This window comes from Ursus arctos, unplaced genomic scaffold, assembly GCF_023065955.2.
Source record: "Ursus arctos isolate Adak ecotype North America unplaced genomic scaffold, UrsArc2.0 scaffold_15, whole genome shotgun sequence".
Taxonomy (NCBI): domain Eukaryota; kingdom Metazoa; phylum Chordata; class Mammalia; order Carnivora; family Ursidae; genus Ursus; species Ursus arctos.
Window position 1 is genome coordinate 39,306,122 of NW_026622819.1, and position 23,523 is coordinate 39,329,644.

The 23,523-nt window shown below is 41.6% G+C and overlaps 1 protein-coding gene across 2 annotated transcripts in view; it reads right to left on the reverse strand.

The window, feature by feature from the left end:
- The window catches only part of HTR4 (5-hydroxytryptamine receptor 4), a 153,983-nt gene extending 140,842 nt beyond the window's left edge, over nucleotides 1–13,141 (reverse strand). For both annotated transcript variants that reach the window (XM_057312243.1, XM_057312242.1), the window contains exon 1: nucleotides 13,067–13,141. In XM_057312243.1, the coding sequence (XP_057168226.1) occupies nucleotides 13,067–13,092 (26 nt within the window). In that variant the 5' untranslated portion in view covers nucleotides 13,093–13,141. The remainder of the gene's footprint in view (nucleotides 1–13,066) is intronic.
- Nucleotides 13,142–23,523: the final 10,382 nt, after the last annotated feature.

Consider the following 23,523-nt stretch of genomic DNA (forward strand, 5'->3'; position numbering starts at 1 on the left):
ATAGTTCCGAGTGAGATCCCGAGTGTGTGAATGAGAGAGGTGGGAAGTAGAGGTGGTGGCTGTTAATACCTGTTGGGCACAGACCTGTCGAAGACATGCCTTCAGCAATGATGAGATCTTCCCTAAAGAGCTACAGTTGAGATACAAAGGCTTTCTCAACCTTAGGTAAGTCTCTCCAACACTATGATATGCTGGACCCTGGGCTAAATAACGGGCACAGTGTCCAGCAGGGGAGGTCGACACATGAAACAAATAATCACAAACAACTCTGATAATTACAAACAATGGACAGCAGCAATTTGTACACAGAGCTCTGAGAGAGTGTAGGCGGTAGGAAGGGAAGGCTTGGGGGTCTGTGGGAGATAACTTGAGTTTGGGTATAAAGTGTGAGTAGGAAGTTGAGAAAAGACAGGGGATGGGCATGATCAGGCTTAAGACACGGGAAGATGGCCAGTCATCTGGCAGCTAAACGCATTGGAGGCGGGACAGCCACAGTCAAGAAAGGAGTGTGGCGATGGTGCCAATCACTCAGAAAAGACATGGTGAAGTCTGATGACAGCCGCGACAGGAAGGGTAGGAGAGGGTTGCAGAGTCAAGGTTACATAATTCTAAATAAAACAGTGCTAAAATTAAGCTGGTGTAAAAAGGTTACTAGTTATTTTTTTTCCCACAGAGTAAAACCTCATCAGTTCAACATAATTGGATAGAAGCATGTCACAATTAATCAAATATGAATTACAGATTTTTTTTAAAAATATGACTAACTGCTTAGGCTTTTTTTGACTCGATGAGATATTTTAAATACCTTTCAAATTCCCTGCTCTTAATTAGCAGCATCAGCGTTCCTGCAAACAATTAAAGCGAGGTTATTAAAAGTAAAATTTTTTTTCTGAAGTGGATGGGACCTTTTTCTCTTCTGATTTTGTTCCCACAAATGTGCTTCCTGGATTACAAGAAAGCCAATTCCTCTTTCGCTCATTTAGGAAGTCATAACCCTGACCTCAGGCTGATTGCCCAGAGAACTGATCTGAGAAGGTTATAAAATCTCTCAACACATTGACTGGTTGGCTTGCCCTTCTCCTCGCCAGTTAGGGGTGGTGAACCAGATGATGTTAGTTCATTGATAACACAACCATAAATAATGATAATTTTCAAGTTACAGACAGAAATCGGCCACCGTTTTCCTGATTCCCAGGATCCTCTGGGGTGACTCAATTTGCTTTTCAAAACTTCATCAGTGGTGCAATGATAAAATTCAGTTCAATCCCAAGACAAGCCATCAAACCATTCCCTTTTAGGGAGGGGTATTTATCTTATCCTCTGCGAAAGTATTAAATTAATTGAAACCTTTCATTATCGTAGCTTATCTAAAATTCACACTAAATCAATACACTCTTTCCCAAATACATGTGCATTTCTTACATCATAACCCTCTTGAGTCATTAAGAGTTTATTAACTATGAAAAAGACTGACCTCAACTCTCATGATCGCACTAACTAGAAATGAAAGTACAAAGGAAATAATTCAGTACTTCACATTACCTAAAGAGGCCCAACAGACGGCTTGCTCGCATAAGCTTTCGGAGTGTGGGAGATCAGAAGGGGCACAGTTCTAACTTGCATACTCGAAGCTTCCTTGATACTTGCGAGTTAGAGAATGAGATGATCCCTGAAGTCTCAAGAAGGAGGAGGCTTCCTATACTGACAGCCTCACTGATGTTAGTATCTGGAGAGCTACCTTCATTTTTCCCTTATCTAGATCATCAGAGCCTTGGGGGGTCAATTTCTGTTCTACTCACCCCACAGCAATTTGGATCACAATTCTTTCCCAAAACTTCCCCACTGAGCTCCACACAAATTTAGCCAACTTTCTATTAGATAGCTATCACCAGAATGTCTCACAGATTTCTCCACCTCAACCAGTTTTAGACCAAGCTTATTTCCTCGTGTACCCTACTCCTTCATGGTCACCTTCAAAATGTCCTCCTCTTCCTTCTCATGTGATGTGATCACTTTCTACCATGCATTCTGCTTCCTAACTTCCTCTCGAGTCCGTATCCTCTTTCCCTATGCCCACTCTACAGTCTTTGGTCTGGGCCTTCTCCCCATCCCCTGGCGAAGTTTAAGAGTTTCCTGAGTCCCTGAGACCCTAACTCCTGTCATCCACTGTAACTCGCGCTGCACTCAGCCAGAACTCCCCAAATACCTGCCATGACCCTTCCCTCTTCCGTACAGGCTGATCTCATTCCTGGACTTTCCACAGCTAGCTTTCTTTGCTTACTCTTACCAATTACTTTTCAGATGCTGAGAAATACTTTTTTTCATATTTAAAAAAAAAAGACTTTCTAGTTTTATATATCTACATGTACAGTCTCACTGGAATTTAGCTTTTGAGGGTTTAGATGGCAATAATTATAAATAATGAACAATGGTGACATTTGAGATAAGGTGAGGCTAAAAATGTCAGTTGTAGTGTTGATAGTGAGACCATATTTCAAATATGGGTCTATATCTGATATGCATAAAGGTGATAGTATTGAACATTCCAAGATGAGCACTTTGTATAAAACCTTTTGCAAGCACTGAAATTAATAAAGCCATTATAAGTTAAGGAGCAAGTGAGTGGGCAGAGGAGAAGGGGGGGAAGATTATTCTTACAGTTCTTTAGAAATGCAAATAAGAACATTGCCTGAACATCATTACCTGACTGATAAAATGTTAATCACGTAACACGTATTTACTTAGAAACCTGTTCCAATTCCTTAATTGAAAAAAGTTCTTAAATTCAACACAATCCTATTTGCTAAATGGTAATAAAACAAATTTTCTCTCCAGGTCCTAAATGTCATAATACAGTGTCTAAAATTGGAGATAGTTCTTACCATGGTTTTTGAAATTAGAATGATAAAATAAAAAGACTCAAGGGCGGGGCAGGCAGATGGAAGTCCTTGACCAACTGGACTCTGTGCCTCAGGAAGGTCACATGACACTTCAAAATGGCCTCTTTTCAGAGAATAGGAATCAATATGACTTTAGTAATTGGGGGAGTACCCAGCCTCTGGGAAGGCATGTAAGTCAATTATTAAAAACTACGACAAGCCAAACAAACCTATCTGCCTGGTCTTCAACTTGAGACCCAAGTCTAAAAATGTCTAACAGCAGACCCACTGCAACCCAGAGATCTTTGCACTAGCAAACTGTGAAGATCTCTGACATCGGACAACTTGGGTGAAGATGCTGGCTTTACCTCTTCTTAGAAATGTGACTTTGGACAAAATAATGATCCATCTCTGCCTCAGTGACCTCACATGTAATAACAGGGACACTATCGGTAAGCGTCTTGGTTTGGGCTGCTGTAACAAATTACCAGAGACTGGTTGAACAGCCAACATTTATCCCTCATAGTTCTGGAGTTTGGGAAGTTCAAGATCAAGGAGCCAGCTGATGGGGTGCCTGGTGAGAACCCACTTCCTATCATGCAGCTGTCCATTTTCTCACCGTATCCTCTCACAGTGGAGAGTAGAGAGCTCTCCGGGGACTCTTTTATAAGGGCACTAATCCCATTCACAAGGTCTCCACCCTCATGACCTAATTACCTCCCAAAGGCCCCACCTCCAAACACCAATACATTGGGGGTTAGGATCTCATCATATGAATTTCGGGGGGACACAAACATTTAGTCCATAACAGTAAGGAACTCAGAGTTCTCAGGATTAAATGAGATCATATAGGTCATGTATAAGCATCCAAACCACAGCACACCATTCTCGTCAAATGATTAAGGCAGCAAATAACAACTAATTCTAGTATTTTCCCAGTATTGTCTAAACCCATTTTTCAGATTTAGACATGTTTAGTGAAGTAACATTTTAATCTAAATTATATACCCTTTAGAAAAGAGTTTGCTGTCTTTGGATAGCTAGAAAATAATTTGAAAAAAGCAGTGATTTTGTAAAGACTTGGGTTTTAGTCCCTGGTTGATCATTTGTTAGCTGCGTGGGCTCAGGAAAAATCACTTAGCCTCTCTCAAACCCTTTGTATTTCTTTTATGTACTGTGCTGTGAGACTTCTAGAGCTATAAGCCCAAGGCTCCGGATAATGGAAAGAAACTTTTGGAAGGAACTGCAAATAATTCTCAGGGCCAGTCATATGGTTCTTGAATCTCCTAACAGCTAATTCTCATTAAAAGGGACAAAAAGGTTCCACCTTGCAAAGACGGGATCCAGGTGACCTTTCACTCCAGACCATGCTCCAATCCTATTAAGCACTGAGGATAGTCTGATTGGACTGAAGCTATGAATCAAATAGATCTTATAAATTTTTTTTTTTGGTAAAATTAGGCAATACCTCGAGGCACCTGGGTGGCTCAGTAGGTTAAGCATCCGACTCTTGGTTTTGGCTCATGATCTCGTGGGTCATGGATCAAGCACTGCGTCGGGCTCCTCTCAGCTTGGAGTCTGCTTGGGATTCTCTCCCTCTGCTCCTCTCCTCACTTGCACATGCTAGTGCATGCTCTCGCATGCACACACTCTCTCTCTCTCTCAAATAAATAAATCTTTAAAAAAAAAAAAAGGCAATACCTCAATCCCTGCCTAGCTATCGTCCACTGATTTATACAGGTTCTGAGAAACTACCTAGAAAAATCTTCTTGAAATTTGCGATTTAAACAAAGAGGGGTGATGGCTGGGAGGACCCCAAAAGAACCACATTGCAGTGAGGGATGCCAAGGTGTTCCTAAGAAAAGGAACCAGATACGCCAGGGTTGACTGGGCAAGAAAGAATGGTGCAGGTGAATGGCAGTTCTGAGAACGTGAAACAGTGGATACGGACATTGATCAGGACTCAGCCCTTCTGTGCGCCCCTGGAAGATTCGTCCTAAGAAGTGGACATGCCGCACTGCTGGTTTCTGAAACACTTCTGCCTCAAGCAGTTCTAGTACAGGACCCGCTTTGGTCAAGTAATACACAGAATGCACATTCCTCTCACTTTACGTGTGTAAGAATGTTGACTTTCAGTATCAAAAGGCTCCTGTTTTACCAGAGTCAGGTGCAATCTCTGAGTCCCGGGGGCTAGTCACTCGGCAGGCTGTGATTCAGATTAGCACGTCAGTGGAACGCTACAGCTGGAGGCAGCCAAACCTCCACTTGGGAAGCAGAACAAGTTCAAGGCCACTTACAGCACTCACTTTCCATAATTATCAAATACCCCAAAACACTTGCACAACATGAACTGGGCAAAAGACAGCTTCCCGAAGTCAAGCAGGTGGAGACTCAGAAACACTGAACTCTAAATGTTTGTGTTCATGCCATCACATGTGAGGTCACAGGATGTGAAGCCCAATGCATCAGGTACCCGAGCTCTAAGTTCCAGAAGAAACGAACATCATAGGGAGGAAACTGCACCTGTTATTGGCCACTTTCAGGCATTTTGTCTCAACCAGAAGGTAGAAGCCTGAAAACATTTTCCATACTTCCTCTCCCCTTTCCAAATGGGAGGCTCAGAATGGGAAGGTGGATCGCAAGAGGGAAAAAGAACCATTTCTATGCAGGACCCGAGATGCCTTCAGCAGTGAGAGCAACAGTCAATGGTTCCTTAAGCAACAAGTATGATGGTTCAGCGCTTCCTGGAGATCCGTGGCAGGAGTGCGGCTCATAGAGCTTCCTGACCTCTGGTGAACAGCCCCCGCCTCCTACCCTTCCAGCGAGCTTTGTGACCAAGTCCCTGCATCAAACCTCCCTTTGTTTGAAATAGATACAACAGTCTCCATTTTCTGGACCGGACATTGACAGATACAGAAGCCGAAAGAAACAAGTCAGAGGTGTTTTCCTCTGAACAGAGATCATCAATCAAAGGATTAATTGCATATAGAGGAGAGCTGACTATACTGAAGAGAGCATAAGACCAAGAGTCAAAGAGATACAAGACTAAATCCTAGATCCTCCAATTGCCGAACAGGAACGTGCCTACATTCACAGGAGCTGCAGAGTGAGGAGACAACGGTGCTGGACAGGGGAGAAAAGAGCCAGTGGTCTCATCCCAATTAGACCGTCGATCAGTCACAACGTGGAGGGTTTCCTATCACCTTCAGAAAGCAGTTTCCTTGCCAGAGAATGGGCCCAATCAGGGACAAATCATCAAAAAAACCTAATGGTCAGCCAATTAAATGGATTCTAAATTCAAGCAAGGAAGAAACATCTAGACTGCGGTAACTCATTAGCAGTCCTGGGGTAATAAAAGCCCACATCTCATGATTATTGCGAGGACTGGAGACATTTAGCAATTGCTCGATGCGGACCGTGTGTGAGGTACCATATTAACAGCCTCACCTCGTCTACTTCCGATTCTCACAAAAAAAACCCAAAACCAAAAACCATTTTCAGATATCCAAACAAAAGGCTCAGAGAGATTAAATAATCAGTGCAAGGTCACATGGCTAGTAACTGGGGAAGTCAAGACTTGAACCCACATCATCCCTTTCCCCAAAATGCCACCGTCCCGGCAGCCTGTGGCGCTGCTTGCTGAAATCATCCCGGGGCCTGTACTTTGGAAGCTGTGCAGTGCGACACCATGGTAGAGGACTGCTAGCTTAGCTCAGCGTGAGCCAACACCGCAAGAGCCCAGTGCTTTAGAAATGTAAATGTGTCATCCTCTCTCCATCCTTGCCATGGTCTCCAGCTTGATGTCCCCTGGGACCCCATGAGGCACAGGGATATCCACCACAGGGTGAGTTCCAGTTAATATTTGCCATGCTCCTGATCTAATCAAAAGACTAACTGAATTATCACCGTTTTATCAGTCAAGCAATAGAGTGTTATTCCCATTTACATTTCTAAAGCAACATAAAAATAACCCCTTTCAAATGGTTACCCACTCACTTTCTCCTTATATGCTAATGCATGCTACAGTTTCAAAGCCTGAAGAGAGATTTCCTGCAAAACATTTCACTGCCTTCAAGTTTCACATCTTCACAGCTCCAATTGCCAGGATACAAACATGAATTAACTCTGGCTCCAAATCAATTAGGTACTGGTAAGTCTTTAGGGCAGACAACTTGTACACGGGGATTTCAAATGCTATGAGCTATTTCAAAGCTTTAGAATATTTAGCGTTAGAAATTCCCACTTCATCCTCAGACTTCAGTGAAACATATGTATTGTCACCAGTATTCATAATCAAACCAAAAATCAACTCCCTTATTTTAAAAATTGCTCTTTCTCTTTGCTAAAATCGGATCATTTAATGAATTCTTGCAGTCATGCTGATTTCCAAGTAATTTCATTTCCTCACTTGAAGAAATGAATTGCAACACAGTGCCATGAATTAAAGCAACCGGGTAATTAACGCAAAGACAGCTACTGGCCTTCGTTATGGTTTTTAATTAATGTCACATGTGTATAGCAGGTGACTGCATTTACACGAAGCGTATGTATTTTATATTTTAAAATATTCCACTTGGGGTATTTATTCAGCTTTTTCTCAGTTTCATACAAAAGCCTACCATTTTGGTCTTCTGTTCAAAAATGTCTAGTGGCTTCCCAGCACGGGGTTCAAGCCCTACCAGAGGCAGAGGAAAGAAAGATTCTCCTTCCCGCCTGGAAAACTGGTTTCTTTTCGGGATTCCTTCCTCCCTTTCTTTCTTCCTTCTTTCCTTCCTTCCCTGAAGTGGCTAACACAAATAAACAATGTAACATATTGTTCAGGAAGAAAAGAAACAAGATGAAGTGACAAAAAGAGCTGGAAAAAGGAAATAAGGGCATGTCAGAGCCATAGTGAGTGCCTGGAGAGCTTCTGTACTTGCCAGTGGTAATTATAAACTTGGCTCTGAGTTTCCTAGAAACCCTAGCAAAAGGAGGAAAATGCTACCATTTATAGGATTCATCATTCCTTGTAAGATGCCTTTTCGGTTGGTAATGAGAAACATGAATGAGAAAGCACCACAGTTATTCTGTAACGGACAGATTCCTAAAACGGCAGGCAAGAGTAGACAGCCCAGGGGGCAAGGAGGTCAGTCAAGAGTAGGAGGAGGCCACAGCTAAAAAGAATTAAGCTATAAAATAAATTTTTTCACCACTGAAAGTCTGGGGGTTTTATCTTGAGAAATCTTCAAAGAGTAACGTCGTCTGTTATCTTATCTCCTGTCTGAAACTTGTACTTTCTGAAACTAGAAATTAATAGAAAAAATTCTTAGAAAGCAGACACTTTTTAACTGTAATAAACAGCAGGAAGGAGGGGGGGACCTGGATTGCCTTAGGGATCATACCCGAGCAGAGGAAAACCACGTGTCAGTGGGAAGAATCTGGTAGTTAGGGAGATGAACCATGAGAGACTGTGGACTCCAGGAAACAAACTGAGGGTTTGAGAGGGGAGGGAGGGTGGGGTTGGGGTGATGGGCATTAAGGAGGGCACGTGTTGTGAGGAGCACTGGGTGTTATACGCAACTAATGAATCATTGAACACTACATCAAAAATTAATGATGTACTATACAGTGGCTAACTGAACATAATTCAAAAAAAGGAAAAAAAAGAATCTGGTAGTTAAAACAAAATACAAAGCACGGGCTATCTCTGAAGTCAGTGAGTGTTTTAGGGCATCATTAAGTAGTTATCATGAGTTTAGGGATAGCCCTCGGGTAAGGCCCCACCAGGTTCACTGCCAAGTGCAGGCCGATGGTGTTCTATGAAGAGTATCTGCTGCGAAATCACCAAAGCCACTGTTTCCATTCTCCGTTCTTCAACCCTTCAAGAACAATACAAGCTGACTCCTCCAGGACCCCAACAAGAAGCAAACAGAGCAAAAAAAAAAAACCCAAAAACAAAACAAAACAAAACACAACATCAGGTGCCTGTCAGATGGTCTGGAAAGATCTGCCTGCTGACTGGTAGGTTGGTGAAACACTATTTACCAAAGGAGAGAGGGCTGGCAGGCACTTGCCTCTGTCCAAGGACTGATTCACTGCCAGCTTCTCATTGTGAGTCAACCCATCCTACATCAACTGCTCTCTGCAACCGACACCCTTAAGGGAAAGACACTTGTATGGTTTAGGTGCTTAATCAATGTACATAAAACAAATGAAAGAACCCTCACTTATTTCAATTTATACACAGAGCAGTATTATTTAAATACTGTAGATAAATCCAACTGGTACAAAACAAATGGGATTAGACATTGGTCATATTTTGGCTACCCGGTCTCCATTCCCTCTTCCTAAGAAACACCAATTTCTTTGGAGAACTTAACTCTTCCCCATCGCACGTCATCTTCCTGAGTGGTACCTGCCTCCTATTATAAAGGCGGGACAGCAAGTGATCCCATGACTTAGCTTCTCCAATCAGATGTCAGCTCCCAGGACTTTGCCTCTTGAGTAGCACATGGAAGAAGGACACGGATGGAACTGGAGGGGATTATGCTATGTGAAATAAGCCAATCACAGAAACACAATTATCATATGGTTTCACTCATATGTGGAAAATAAGGAATAGTGCAGAGGACATTAGGGGTGCGGGAAGAGGGGGGAACCGAATGGGAAGAAATCAGAGAGGGAGACAAACCATATGAGACTCTTGACTCCTGGAAACAAACTGAGGGTTGCAGAAAGGGAGGTGGGTGACAGGATGGGGTAACTGGGTGATGGGCATTAAAAAGAGCACGTGATATGATAATCACTGGGTGATATTCTCAACTGATGAATCGTTGAGCATTATGTCAAAAACTAAAGATATACTCTATCTTGCCTAATTGAATTTAAATAAAAAATAAATAGATAAAAATTTAAAAAATTAAAAAATTTTTAAAAAAAGAAAAAGAAAATGGATGGACGTTCTCCATGATGCAGAAATAAACTGCTCACTTCTTCTTGTGGTTGGCCATTATTCCACTTCCCAGCTCTACAAGAACTCCCAAAGTTCTTGTTTATTTGCAAGCCTGGTCCTCTACAGCATTCTTACCATTAATTATTTGTCCCTGTATGTTGCAGCTTCCCCAAGGTTACCTCTGAACATGTGAGCAAGTTAGTTTCTGAAGCTTGCAGCCAAGAACACTGATAGATACACAATGGCAAGGATCAAGCTTAATTAGCAATCTCAACTGAATGAAACCAAAGAAATGAAAAATGAAGTGGCCAGTATGGGCCTGAGAAAATACTTAAATGTTATGACATTTTATTTAGCCCTAAATATCAACTAGGACCTCTCTGTCCCTGATATCAGGGGAAAACTGGCCAGAGTCTCTTAATTCTACAGCCCATGGGGCTTTTATAACTTTTCCCTCTGGTTTCTGAAGTTTTCCCGAGCATGCATGCTCTTCTGCCAGCCTGAGCCTGTTGAGTGTTCTTTCTCGTACGTGCATTCTCCCTTCCAAACACACTTACCCAGACAGGAGTGTCAGCCCCATCACTAATACACACTCACGCACACACACAGTCCCATAAAAGATGTGTAGTCTAGTGGAGGCAGTGCGGTTACGTGGCCTGGAGCAGGTTACTTCGCCTCTCTGTGCCCTCATTCCCACACCCTGTAAACCAGGCATAATAATGGCAAGTGCCTCACAGGGTTGCTTACAAGTTAAATGAGCTAATACACATTAAGTTCCTGGCTCATACGCAGTCAGCATTCAGCTCTCAATTCCTAGTCAAGCTAGAAAAATTTTCTCAAGAACTGGAGCCCGCCCGGGAGAGGTCAGCACACATACCATACACACTTCAAACAAACAAACAAATACAGATTTGCCACCTAACTTCTCTCAGGGTCCCTTATACGCACCCTGACACTGAATGGCTCACGCTCTTCCAAGCAGTGCCCAATCATCTCTTCTCTGAATCTTTTCTCTTCTCCAACCTTCTCCCTCTTCTGTGCACTCATTTTCCTGTCTTCAGAGCAAGTAGAAAAATTCCTCTCCTGTACCAGGGCCCTAGAACCTTTGGCTCTCATTTTATGTGGCCACTTCACAAACTGAAGATATTTCCTTATAAAAAAAAAAAAATTCCGCTTCCTGCTCTTAAAATAATGAAATTTATTCTATCTAATTATACCTAGAACATTGGTTTCTAGACCCTAGTCATTGGCATAGTACCCTTATAAATTCTTTCACATCCTTTGACTAATGAATATTTTTAAATTACATAATATTTTTCTTTATACAAACTTACTTTCATTTTTTTAAATAAACTTATTTTTACATTTTAAATGAATGTAGTATAAAAGAAAACTGTATTTCACTACTATAAGCGCCAAAATAGTATTATTCACCATGATATGGTTACTTTAAAATAACTATTTCTGTAAAAATAAAAAAGATATTCATATACCACCTAAAATCATTATGTATTACGAGGGATCCGTGCATCACAATTTGGTATATGTGAGCCTAAAATACCACCCAGAGGCTGGACTGAGGAGGATATGAGTGGAATGTCTGTGCATCTGCATGTTACTAATAGTGTAGGTAGAGAGGGGGAGTGAGCGAGGATGAACATATGTTGATGGGACCAGGTTAGAAATCTAACAGAGAGGATGGTGCGGAGAGAAGATTCTGGGGAGCAATATCATCTATTCTGCAGGATTGTTCCATAACACCCAGGAGAATGGCTAATGTCCATTTAATTTAACTGTATTCCGCTGCTAGAATTCAATGCTGCTATAAATAGATGTTGAAAAGCTGGAAATGTTAGGGATCATAAAATGTGAATTATCCAAAAAGAAGTTCATTTTACCAACTGATACGGTTTGATACAGTGTTTGAAACTTAAAACAATGGCATAACTTATCAACATCAATATTGCCCACTTGGGCCTTTTAACAGAAATTAACAAAAATGAAATTGAGCTTCTCCAGATTCCACTCTGCTTTCCCTCTACAAAGAATGTCACAAACTTTGGGAGGAAAATTAAACACATGGCACCTGCCTAAAAATCTGTGTTAAAGTTCTAAGACTTTGCACCAAGTCAGAGTGTTGGGTAAGTAACGAAGTCCAGGATGCTTCTATGGCCAGTGTAAATGTTCTGTTGCTAAATACACAGAGCCTCTGTGCATATCTAGGTAGACTAGAACACAACCATACTGGAAATATGTGTGCTATATCAACAATGACTGGGTCATCAGCAATTCTTTATTAAATACCCACCCTGTGCCAGGAATTAGGCATGAGACACCTTCTGCCCTTAAGGAATTCCCGGGTTTGGGGTGATAGTACTGTCTGCAGCTCGAGTCACATTACACTAGACTTTCTGTCAAGGTATTTGACAGCTCCCTTTCATCACGGCCTTGTACCACATCAGACACAGAGCACACTGCCTGTGCTCTATGCCTGAAATGTGCTTGGGAGGTCTCAAGTGAAAGAGGCACCACTCCCATGATTGCACCCGGGAAGGGTTTTTTCCAGAATGTCTTCCAGCTGTTGATATGGACAACTAACGCTCAGCCCCAAATGCCAATTCGTAACATTCAAGCCTTATCGAATACCATTTTCTTCACCCTATTTGATTGTGCCAAATAAAATGCAGCAAACCTTCAGAGAAAATCTTCCTTAGGAGCCATCCTATTATCTGATCTCCAAGGGTTGCAGGAAATGACAGGAAAACCAAACCAAACCATTGAGCTTTACGTAACTATACCATGCAGCCAGCATGTCACAGAATCTAATCACCTGGTTGCAGAAAGTGGGCAGACTAGAACCTGTTATAAAACACTATCTGAATGTATATCTAAAGTTTAGATGCACAGAGAGATATTCTTAAGCTATTTTTACCCCCATTTAAATACATCTTCTTTCTTCCTATTAGAGAGAGGAGTATCTATTTTCATGTTACATTGCCTTTCCGAAGGCAGACTTTTAGTAAAAGCACCTGGAAATATTTCTAGCCGTATTATATTTATCATTTAAGCAGAAATGAAAAAAAAAAGCCTCTACTAATCAAACGACATCACACTCGGGATTACATATGAAACACTGAAGAAAACCCACATCTGTTGGATTTGTAACTCACCACAATAGATTTTTCAGAGACTTCATAGTTCAAATGGCCATAATTTACAGCAGCATAATTACAGTATATACAGAAATATAATATACCTCACATTAGCATCAAGTTCATCCATTACAGGAAATAGGCATGGGTGAGCTGGATCTCAGTCCCCACAGGGTCCTATATGTGGAAGACAAAAAAAAATTTAGACAATGAGTTAATTTAGGAAAATATAAGTCCTTGCTAAGGAAAAAAATGCCAGATAGTCATGGCTTCCTATTTATTAAGACTTTTGTTTTGGGGGTGCCTGGGTGGCTCAGTCGGTTAAGCGTCTGCCTTCGGCTCAGGTCATGTTCCAGGGTCTTGGGATTGAGTTCCACATAGGGTTCCCTGCTCTGCGGGGAGTCTGTTTCTCCCTCTCCCTCTGCCTCCCCACCCCCCCAGGCTTGTGCTCTGTCTCTCAAATAAATAAAATCTTAAAAAAAAAAAAAAAGATTTGTTTTGTAGAGTATCAGAAGTATTTAATAAACCGTACTACAACAAAAAGCTACTCGCACACCGAAGTATGACACAGCTGAGTACTGCAGTTTCTTTATTGCTTTATTAATCTCCTGGAGATTACAACACCCAGGTACTTCTTTTTACTCTGTGCTAATCAGTTTACTTCTTACTTGTTGCTCTTCCCAGAAACACAGCTTACTCACGTGATCTGCATTAGGACACTAGCTAGTAAAAGAAGTTGCTACATTGTTATGATTAAAGTGGTGTACTGACTAGAATGGTCAGCCATCTTGTTTCCTATGAAGATCTTCAGGGTTGGTTTTTCTTTTCTAAATTCTTTTTGAGGCTAGGTAACCATATATCCATTTGAAAATCTAGTAAACTCTTGAGAACTCCCTGCCCGAGAAATCAACGACATGCTCATATATACACACTTCCAGAGGGGTGCATGATTCCTCGAAGCCCACTCATGAACTCCAGGCTAGTAACTCCGAATTGAAGGGAAGTTAACTTTGAAACTACTAAAAGTTCCTCTGCCATGGACTCTCAGAAGACCTGACACACTTTCTTGGGCAGGTACTCACTGATCTCCACTGAGTTGGCCCTTTTAACGGACTGTAGTTTCCTTTTTCAGAAGAATTCCTATGTTTTGCATCACATTTGTTCCACACCATGGAGAGTCCCAGAATGTAGGGGCAGATCCTGGTCTCCTTCTTTGGGGGTGACCCTAAGCTAGTCCCTTTTCCCTTTCGAGCTTCATCACCCACTGCTCAGTAAACAGAGGGATTGGAGGAGATGATCTCTGGGTTCACTTCCAGCTCTGACATTCTATAATGCCATCTGCTGATATTCTAATCGAATCTTACCAATAAGAAACTATAAATCTGTTTATCTACAAACAGAACCATGAACCTCAGCCTGGGCCCTTGGATGCCTTGGTCAGGGTGGACCAAATACATTTGCCTGGCCACCAGGAAGAAAATGGCAGACCACTAGAGCTGGAAAGGATGTAGATTTCTCTGTGTTTTCCAGTGTTTGTTCTTCAGAGCTTCAAAGATTATCAAGGACTCCTGTGGGCATTTCTGAGTCTGGGGCAGGTGTGGGGAAGGCTCAGCCTCCAGGACTCTGAATCCCCTACTCTGAACCCAGGTAAAGTAGCTCTGTCTACTTCAATCTCTTTTACATTTTTGAACCCAGAATAATCTTTTATTTGAAATACTTAAGTACAAAGCCTTAACTATTGAAGTGACAGGATGCATCCTCTTTTTCCTCTACTTAAATCTTTCTTGATGTGGTAACATCCATTCCCATGGCTTAAAATAAAAAGCATTTCAGGGATACCTGGCTGGCTCAGTCAGTGGAGCACGGGACTCTTGATCTCGGGGCTGTAAGCTCAAGTCCCGCACTGGGTGTAGAGATTACTCAAAAAAATTTTTTAAAGTAAAATAAAAAGCATTTCAAACTGAACTCCACATTTCCCACTCCCAACACAAAAATCTAATCCTCCCCTAGTGCTTTCCATTTCCGCACATGGCCCCACCATTTACCCAGTTACTCAAACAACCTCTTTTTCTCACACCCTGCAACCAAACTGTCAGCAAATTCATAGCCTCTATTTTGAAAATGATTCCTTAACCTGAGTTTTTCTCATTCCCTCCAGAACCAGCAAGTTGGTCCACACCACTATCTCTTTTCTTTGGATCCCACCACACCCTCCCTAACTGCTCTCCTGCCTGCTCCATTATCATCTCTTGCCCCCACAGGAGCCAGAATGGAATTTTAAACATGTAAGTCAAATCCTGTCTTGCCTGCATAAAATTCTAGTGGCTTCTCGTCAAACTTAGAATAAAAATCCAAACTCTTTGTCATGGCCAACTAGACCCGAAGTGATCTGGCCCCACCCAACTCCTCACCAACCTCAACTTTAGCCATGCCCCACCCCCTCAGTGCCCTTGAGCTTACTGGTTTTGCTACTTTCCTTGGCCATAAAAGTAGGTTTTCACCTCAGGTCCTTTTCACTCGTTGCCTCCTATCTATTGCTCAACTGTCACTTCCTCATTGAAGTCTTCCCTGATCACCTTAGAATTTCAGACCTCATTTTCTAGAAGTTTCTATCCTCTTTATCCACTCTATTTTCTCCTACTAGCACATGCATTATATATACTCTATTGTTTCTTTATTAGTAATTGGTCTTCCTCACGAAAGTAGTTTCAAGAGGGCATAGTTAGAGATCTGATCACTATTATATCCTTAATGCCTAGAAAAATACCTGGTACATTACATTCTCTTCATAGATATTTGTTAAGTCAAATAAATAGCTAATTAGTTTTGCAAATGAAGAAGCTGAGGTTTGAGAGTTTGTGATTTTCCTACTGGGAGGTAATCTATAGACCACCCCGGTAGAATACTGTAATTTTTAAAAGTAGCAAAAAACCGTCTCATCTATTTAGTTACCTTTTACTGAGTGTTAGCAAGTGCCAAACACTGTCTTTTTCCTCTTCTTCCAACCTCGGAGTCTTTGTCCCTACTGTGAGATGAAGATACTATGACTCAGAGAGGTTAACTGACTTGCCAAAGTCACACAGCTGACAAGTGACCAAACTGGGAACAGAATCCAGGTCTGTGATTTCCAAAACTCAAGCTTTATTTTGAAGAGTTCTTGTCATCATATCACACTTCCTTCTACTGGAAGAGAAGGAATCCCTCTTTCTATGAAAACAGCACTTTGATTTTCCTTTGGAGAACCTCCCCTCCCCTGCCTCAATCCCTTGGTCCAGTTATGAGCACATGACTGGCACTGGCCAATCAGAAGAGTTCACTCCCTGGCCACAATTCTTAGCTCACCAGCTATACTAGTGAAAGCTAACACTGGGATTTTTGCTAGAAAGAGTCTCTGTTTTCCCTAGTGTTGCTAGACTGTTAAGACTTTCAGGCTGAAGCTATTGGGGGCCATCAATACCACTCTGGGGGGAAAGCCTGTCTGAGAATGAGCTAGCCACAGGGAAAGCAGAGTTGGAACATAGAGAACTTGAGGTTTGAGATCCAGCGGTGTCTTAAGACAGTTTTACACCTGAACTTTCCAATTATACGAGCCAACAAATTCCTTTATTTTTTTTTTTATCTTCTTAAGCCAGTTTGAGTTGGGTTCCAGCCATTACTTGGAACCAAAAGAATCCTGAGTAATGGACCAAGAAAAATCAATGTTGTATTTATATACAGATTAGAAAGAAGAAAAACTGGAGCTAAGAAAACCAGTTAAAAGCTAGCTAAAGTTCAATTCATTGAAACTGCATTTGAAAATGTTACAACACGGAGAAAACCTTATATATTCATGGCAATGCACATTGTTATGTCTTGCTCATCAGAAACCCAATGAGCAAATTTAAAATGATTGCCATTTAACAAGCCACTGAGACAGCCTGCATTTTGTCAGAGAGAGAACAGCAACAAAAGATAAATTGGTGATTCGTATCTATCCTGATTTGATTAATCCATCACAGTCCACTATTTTCTGCCATGCTCGCCAGGGCTAACTAATCAGAAGCGTGATTACAGGGACACCTCTCGTCAGGAAGATTGCATACAGTGAGAGGGGTGTGCAAGGAACTTGTGTTTTTATCTTGCATACTTACATTTCTGGCTCCTTAACCACCTAGGCAATTAAAGACACAATCAACTAAGAGCATCTCCTATGCCTGGGTATAAGCTATGTCACTTCTAAAAGCTCTGCCAATCTGAAAGTCAATTAGACCACATGTACTCATGTGCATTTTTATCACAGTCATGCTGTATCCTTATCTAAGGGACAAGGAGTGATACCGCCCTATGTTGGTCTCCTTTAAGGAAACAGTCCTAGATTCTTGTAACCGGACAAAGAGCATGGCAAGTCTTGGAAAGGCATGAAGAAGAGAGTCAAACAGAACTTTCTAGCATGTGAGGTTCAAAGGAAGGTCTCAGTATTCTCTCAGGGCTAGGACAAGCTCAAGCAATCGGAATTATTCAAAATGCTTTATCTGTCATAAAAGCAAAGCTACAGCAATACACAACACTATCAGATTCTTTGGAGCTTCTTTTCCTTGTTGGATACACTGAGATTGATCTTCCCTTAAAAAAGGAGGAGGAAGAGGTCATCTTACTTATGCCACCCAATGCTGGTTCCAACCCTAGGTTTTCTGGCTTACAAATTTTAAATACCTGAAGGGCAAACCCAAAAGGTAAGTACACCCCATCTTTACCCTAGTTCTTTTACTCGGAATATCCTGAAAGATTGCTGTGGAACAGTTGTTAATAGTTAACAGAAGGTGTGTAGTTGCATCTCTATTATGAGAAGTGCGAGCATAGGGCTCACCTGTACATAGTCCCCACCTATTGGAGTGAAATATCGATGTAGTTTGGTACAGTGCCAACATCTGCCAACCTTAGCTATGTCATAACCTCAGCTTGCTTTCCTGCACTTTGGTTTTTTTCCCTCTGGTTTTGATTGCATGGGCGGATATTCATGCATAACTGTGCATGGATTGACCACGTTTCTTCATAGAGTATGCTTACACGGGTTAAATTTCTACATCAAAGGGCATATTCCAATACCTTTATTTTGGACAAGTGTCAGCAATAAGTAAAACATTATTTATCTTAATAGCCAAATTGAGGGTGGGAGCTTGACATAATGGAAGCAGCAAACACTGGACCAGGAGTCACTGGGCCTGGGTTCTTAGCCCAATGTTGCTGCTAACCCACTGTTCTCATCCTCAAGCAAGTCTGCTCACCAATCTGGGTCTCAATCTCCCCAAGTGTAGAATGGACTGAGCCAGTGGGTCCTGGGCAGAGTGAACAAAGGGAGAAATTTCAAGTAATCAGAGCTTCTCAGAAGCTAAAGGAAATTTTGAAAAGGTGAGTCGCTTGTCATTGGAGACATTCAAGTAGGATGTATGTAAGGTTGTCTAAACGAGAACTATAATGTTGGTGACGGATAGGGTTTCTTCCAATAGCATTATAGGACTGGGACAGTCTATACTATCAGTTCTATCTCTCATATCCCCAGAAAAAGACCAAATGTTTTGAATCATTTCCCAGTTTTAAAAAAGGATGCATGCTCAACTCACAAAAACTGTCTCAAATAGGCTTCATCTACAGGGCACAAGTATAGACATCTCTGAGCAGGTGGGACAAAAAGAAGAGCAATGTAAAGTGTAATCAAATAAGGCCAGATACTTATAAGAGTTAGCTGTCAAAAGCTTCTTGTTGGCCTCCTCACTTCAAGCCCGAATCCACTAGTGGCCATTCGTACCAAAACACAATATCACCAGGATCAAACACGCAAGCGTCCCTGCAGCCATATCCCAGGGATCACGATGGCCTAGTAACCAGGACTGTGAAAAAAAATTCGTGGATCATCCAAAAAATTGCAACTGTGCAAATTCTCACTACATCGAAGAAAAAAAAATCTTCCCCTCATCTATTTATGGGGACTTTGTTTTGGAAAATATTAGAAATTCGTAGAAGGCAGTTTCAGTACTTTTTTTAAAACCTCAGTTGATACATATTCTTTAAAAGAATTTGTCTTTGTAAATTAGTACTGAAAAAGTCATATTATTTGTTATCTAGACATTTAAATGGTGGTGTGTGAGCCATTAAAAAAAAAAAAAAAGCCTGTATTCCAGGAGTTGGACCTACATTAGCAAGTGTCTTTCTAGGGATGGCAGTCAAAATGCCACTGGTATTAAGTCACCTGGGAAGATTTAGTCCTAAAGAAAAAGCTTCTATCTGTTTCATTCCCATAACTGAAAACCCATACAGATGCCAATTCCGTTATACTGAAGGGACCACCATGTAGCTATGCACAATTGGGAGGCAAATCGGCTTTTAACTTTTTTCAAATTGATTAAGAAAATATTCTTTCTGGATAAATGCACATGTCTCAGCTGGAAATTTCTCCCCTTTTGTCAGAAAACTGATATTGAATATAGCCCTTAACAATGAGAGAATATTTAAGAAGCATACCTAATCAACCTTTTGGGGAAAAGGATGGACTAGAGGAGAAGTAAAGAAGAAACACGGACTTCCGTTTCATGTAACACTGAACAGAATACATTGAGAGTATTTCTAGAAATCAGATATTTTTAAAGGCAGAGATTTCCTCTACATATTTGTTATTTAAAGGATTTCCTCTAAATAGATATTATGTATTTACATTTCCGATCACTTGATGAATGTCTCACCCCGAATTTGGCCACAGGTTCTATGAGAAGAGACACGGTACATGATCAGTGTTTGTCAAATGAATGGCGGAACATGATATGAAAGTTCTACTTGACAAGTAGAGAAGGTAGTAGTCTTGTCTTTGTGTCTCCAAAGGAGAGATGGGATCTCAAGAGAAGTTTGAGACTCACTCTGAAGTAGGTCATCCAACATCAGAGCTGTCTAGTTATTGACCCGTGTGTCTTGGCAAGCAACGAGGTCCACCTCGGCGGGAGGCTCACACAGAAGCCAGAAAACCATCAGTCAGTCACGGTTGAGGGGAGGAAGCAAGTCTGAGATGATTCTGAATTCTGCTGAAATCCAGGAATGCAATGAGAGCAGAACTAAATAAGAGCCTGTTTACTGGAGAGCAGTGGTTCTCAAGTTTAAGCATGCATAAGAATCACCTGCAGGCTTGTTAAAACACAATAGTGGGGCCCCACTTCCAACTTTCCGATTCAGTAGGTGTAGAGTGGAAAATTTGCTGATGCTGCTGGTCTGGGGACCACTCTTTAAGGTAAAACATCAATTCCCCAAGAGTGGTTCTCTTGCCACTGGAGAAAGCATATGATCTTAGGCAGTAGGTGGATAGAGCATTAAGTACTGTTGGATCATATGGTTAAAAACGTGTTCTCCTTTCATTTTCTATTTTAATCACTGTTATTTACGTTGAAGAAAAGAACTCAAATAAGTGTTAGTTCATCTTCGAAACTTTCCTGACATTTGGTAATCTCTCTTTTATAATAGGAAAAGAACAGGTCTCGAGCTCACAATCCTTTGCTAGAAACACGATTATTTTACTGAGGTCCTCCGAGAAGCAGATCTTGAAGTGAGGATCAAATAAATGCCGTGTTCATTGGGCAGGTGCAGGCAGACTGACTGGGGAGTAATGGTACAGGGATGGGGGTGAGAGGCAGCCGAGGAGGAATGATTAAACTGAAGTTTAATCTCACATGAAAGCTCTGGGAAATGGTGTAAAAGTACCTCAGAATTATCCTGGACAAGTGGAGAGGTCACTGGGGTATTAATACTCCCACAACCATCATTTAACGGTTAAGGGCCCTCCACGGGGGGGGGGGGGGGGGGGGGGCATGGTTTCCCAGGTACCTCCGGTCTGCAGGAAAAAGAGAAACAGTGACCCTATCTGTTCCAACCATCTAGCTGAAATCGGATACACTGTCTTGTATGCATTGCATTTGCTTTTACAGCTACGTTCGATGGCTTGCAATTGGCCCTGGTTTCCACTTACATTTTTGTTCCTTTGTAAAATAAATTTATTTAAAGAAAACTAATTGATCTAAAGAAAAGTGCTAGGCAGATAATGCTCCAGATGGCATGAGAAGGTGGCGAGAATCACAAAGGTAGTATTCAAATGACTGAAGCTTGGGAGACACTGGCATAGGTTTAAAGCAGAGGTTGGCATTTCTTTCTTTCTTTCTTTCTTTCTTTCTTTCTTTCTTTCTTTCTTTCTTTCTTTCTTTCTTTCTTTTTCTGTGGAGGGCCATTTAGCAAATATTTTAGGCTTTTTGGAGCACAAGGTCATTACTGCAACTACCTAACTCCGCTGTTGTAGCACAGAAACTGCCACAGTCAATACATAAATGAATGTGCACGGCTGTTTTCCAATGAAAAGTATTTATGACACCAAATCTGAATTTCATAAAATTTTCCCTTGTCACAAAATAGTATGCTTCTTTTGATTTTTTTTTTCAACAATTAAAAAAAAAAAAAAAGTAAAAACCCTTCTCAGCTCAGAGGCCACACAAAAACAGACAGCCAGTCAGACAGTTTGCCAGCCCGATTCAAAGTATGGCCTTGGTATCTGTCCTAGTTCTACCGATTACCAGTTATACGCCCTTGGACGAATCACTTGCTTTTCTTAGCCTCAGTGCCCCCATCTGTATAACAGGAATAAGCATAATACCAACCCCACAAGGTTGATGCAAAAAATCAATGAACATGAGTACTTATGAAGCAAGTGCCCAGGGAGCTCACAATATAATTTTTTAGCCAGCTATTGTGACAAGGTGGTCTCCAGCTTGGCAGTGCCCCAGTCATTGGAGGCAGGGTGTTTCCTACTCTGCTTTTCTATGAAGGCAGCTGTGCACCTGGGGACGGATCTCCTCTACTCTGGGATGTGGTTACAGAAATTATCCATCTTCTCTACAGGCAAAGCCCATGAATGTTGAGTCTCAGAAAGCCTGGAGCGTCGGATCCCCGACCATCCCAGAGACCTGGAATTGCCAGGAGGTCAAGCTAAAATGTGCATTTCATTGAAATAAAGTCTTCAACATTAGTGTTTTGAACTTTGCAGAATTATGCTGCTGACAACAGTGGGTCTCTAACATTAGAATACCTAAAATCACTCACAAAACTGCAGACTGGGGCATCCCCTGCCAGGCATCTCTGAATCAGTAGGTCCAGGAATCTGCATTTTAACAAATGTCCCAGGGATTCTGGTGCAGAGGGTTCATGGAGAGCACTTTGGGAAACTCTACAAGGATGGAGTGCAATCCAGTCAGGGGAGCATAGCCCTCTGAAATCCTCTCTAAGAGCTTTCCCTATCTATTTAAATGTATTCTTGGCAGAAAGACCTGATTGCAGTATTTGCTGTGCATGCCAAGAGAAAGGTCTCTGCCAGCCTATTTACTTCTTCTCCTCACTCTTTTCTAGTCCTTCTGAACCTCCTGGGTTAGAAAACAGTTTATACAGAACTCTCCACTTCAGATATCATGTGCTGATTATCCTATCCAATTAAGCATCCTAGGGCAATCTCAAAGGACATGGGCTATTTACAGCTTGGATGGAAATTCTCGAGCAGAATCTGCATCTTTACTGGATTAATAAGAAGTCACCTCCCAAAAAGCGGCTGAGCACACTCTCCCTCCAGTAGTTCCTAAATAAACCCCTCAGGAAAAAGATTTATCTAGACCCATTGATTATAGGGGGGCCCATTTAACGAAGAAGAGAAGAATCCTGCTGAGCAAGCAGGAGAGGAGCAATGGCAGATTTCTATAACTGATATCTGATGAGCACATGCTAAGTACCAGTCCCTTCACATGTGTTACCTCATTGCATCTTCACACCACACTCTGAAGGAGTACTGCAATTATACCCATTTCACAGATGAAGAAACGGAGGCATAGAAAGGAGACCTTGTCCAAGGCCACACCAGGCAGTGTCTTTAGAACACAGACCTTAAATCACTAAGCTGTCCCATGAAGGATCTCAATACCCCCGTATCTCAACTTTCTGAGGTCAGTTTTATTAAGTAGGTATTTACGTAGCTCCTCAAAACCTACAGAGTGTCTGCTGGCACTTGAAAGAGGCTATTTTCACCAAGGCCCTACTCTGTTCTTAGTACCATGTGACTCTGAGTTCCTCATTTTGTTTCTACAATCCCCAGGTTTCCAGCTGTTCAGTAGGGTTAAGATATCCAGCCCACCTGCCTTGCAGATCTGCTACTACTCATAAAGTTCAGATAAGATGACATAAATCAAAGTCCTCTGAACAACGTGAAAAGTTATCTAAAATGGTAATTCTCCACCTGTCATTGCCATAAATTATTCTAAGATGTTGACAGTGTATTCGTTTTGTAAAATCATCCATATCAAAAATTAGATTTTCCAGAGATCCGGGTTATTTTATGAAGTGCCAACCCTGCAGATCTTCACAGAGCAAGGAAATCACTACCTTTACTTGCAAAGTAGAGGATTTATCATGTGTCAACGTAATGGAAATTTCAGGAGCTTGAGAATCAGACGACCTGGGTGCTGGTCATTGCCCTGCCACTAACTGACCTTGAGTGAGCCTTTCCCTCTTCCCT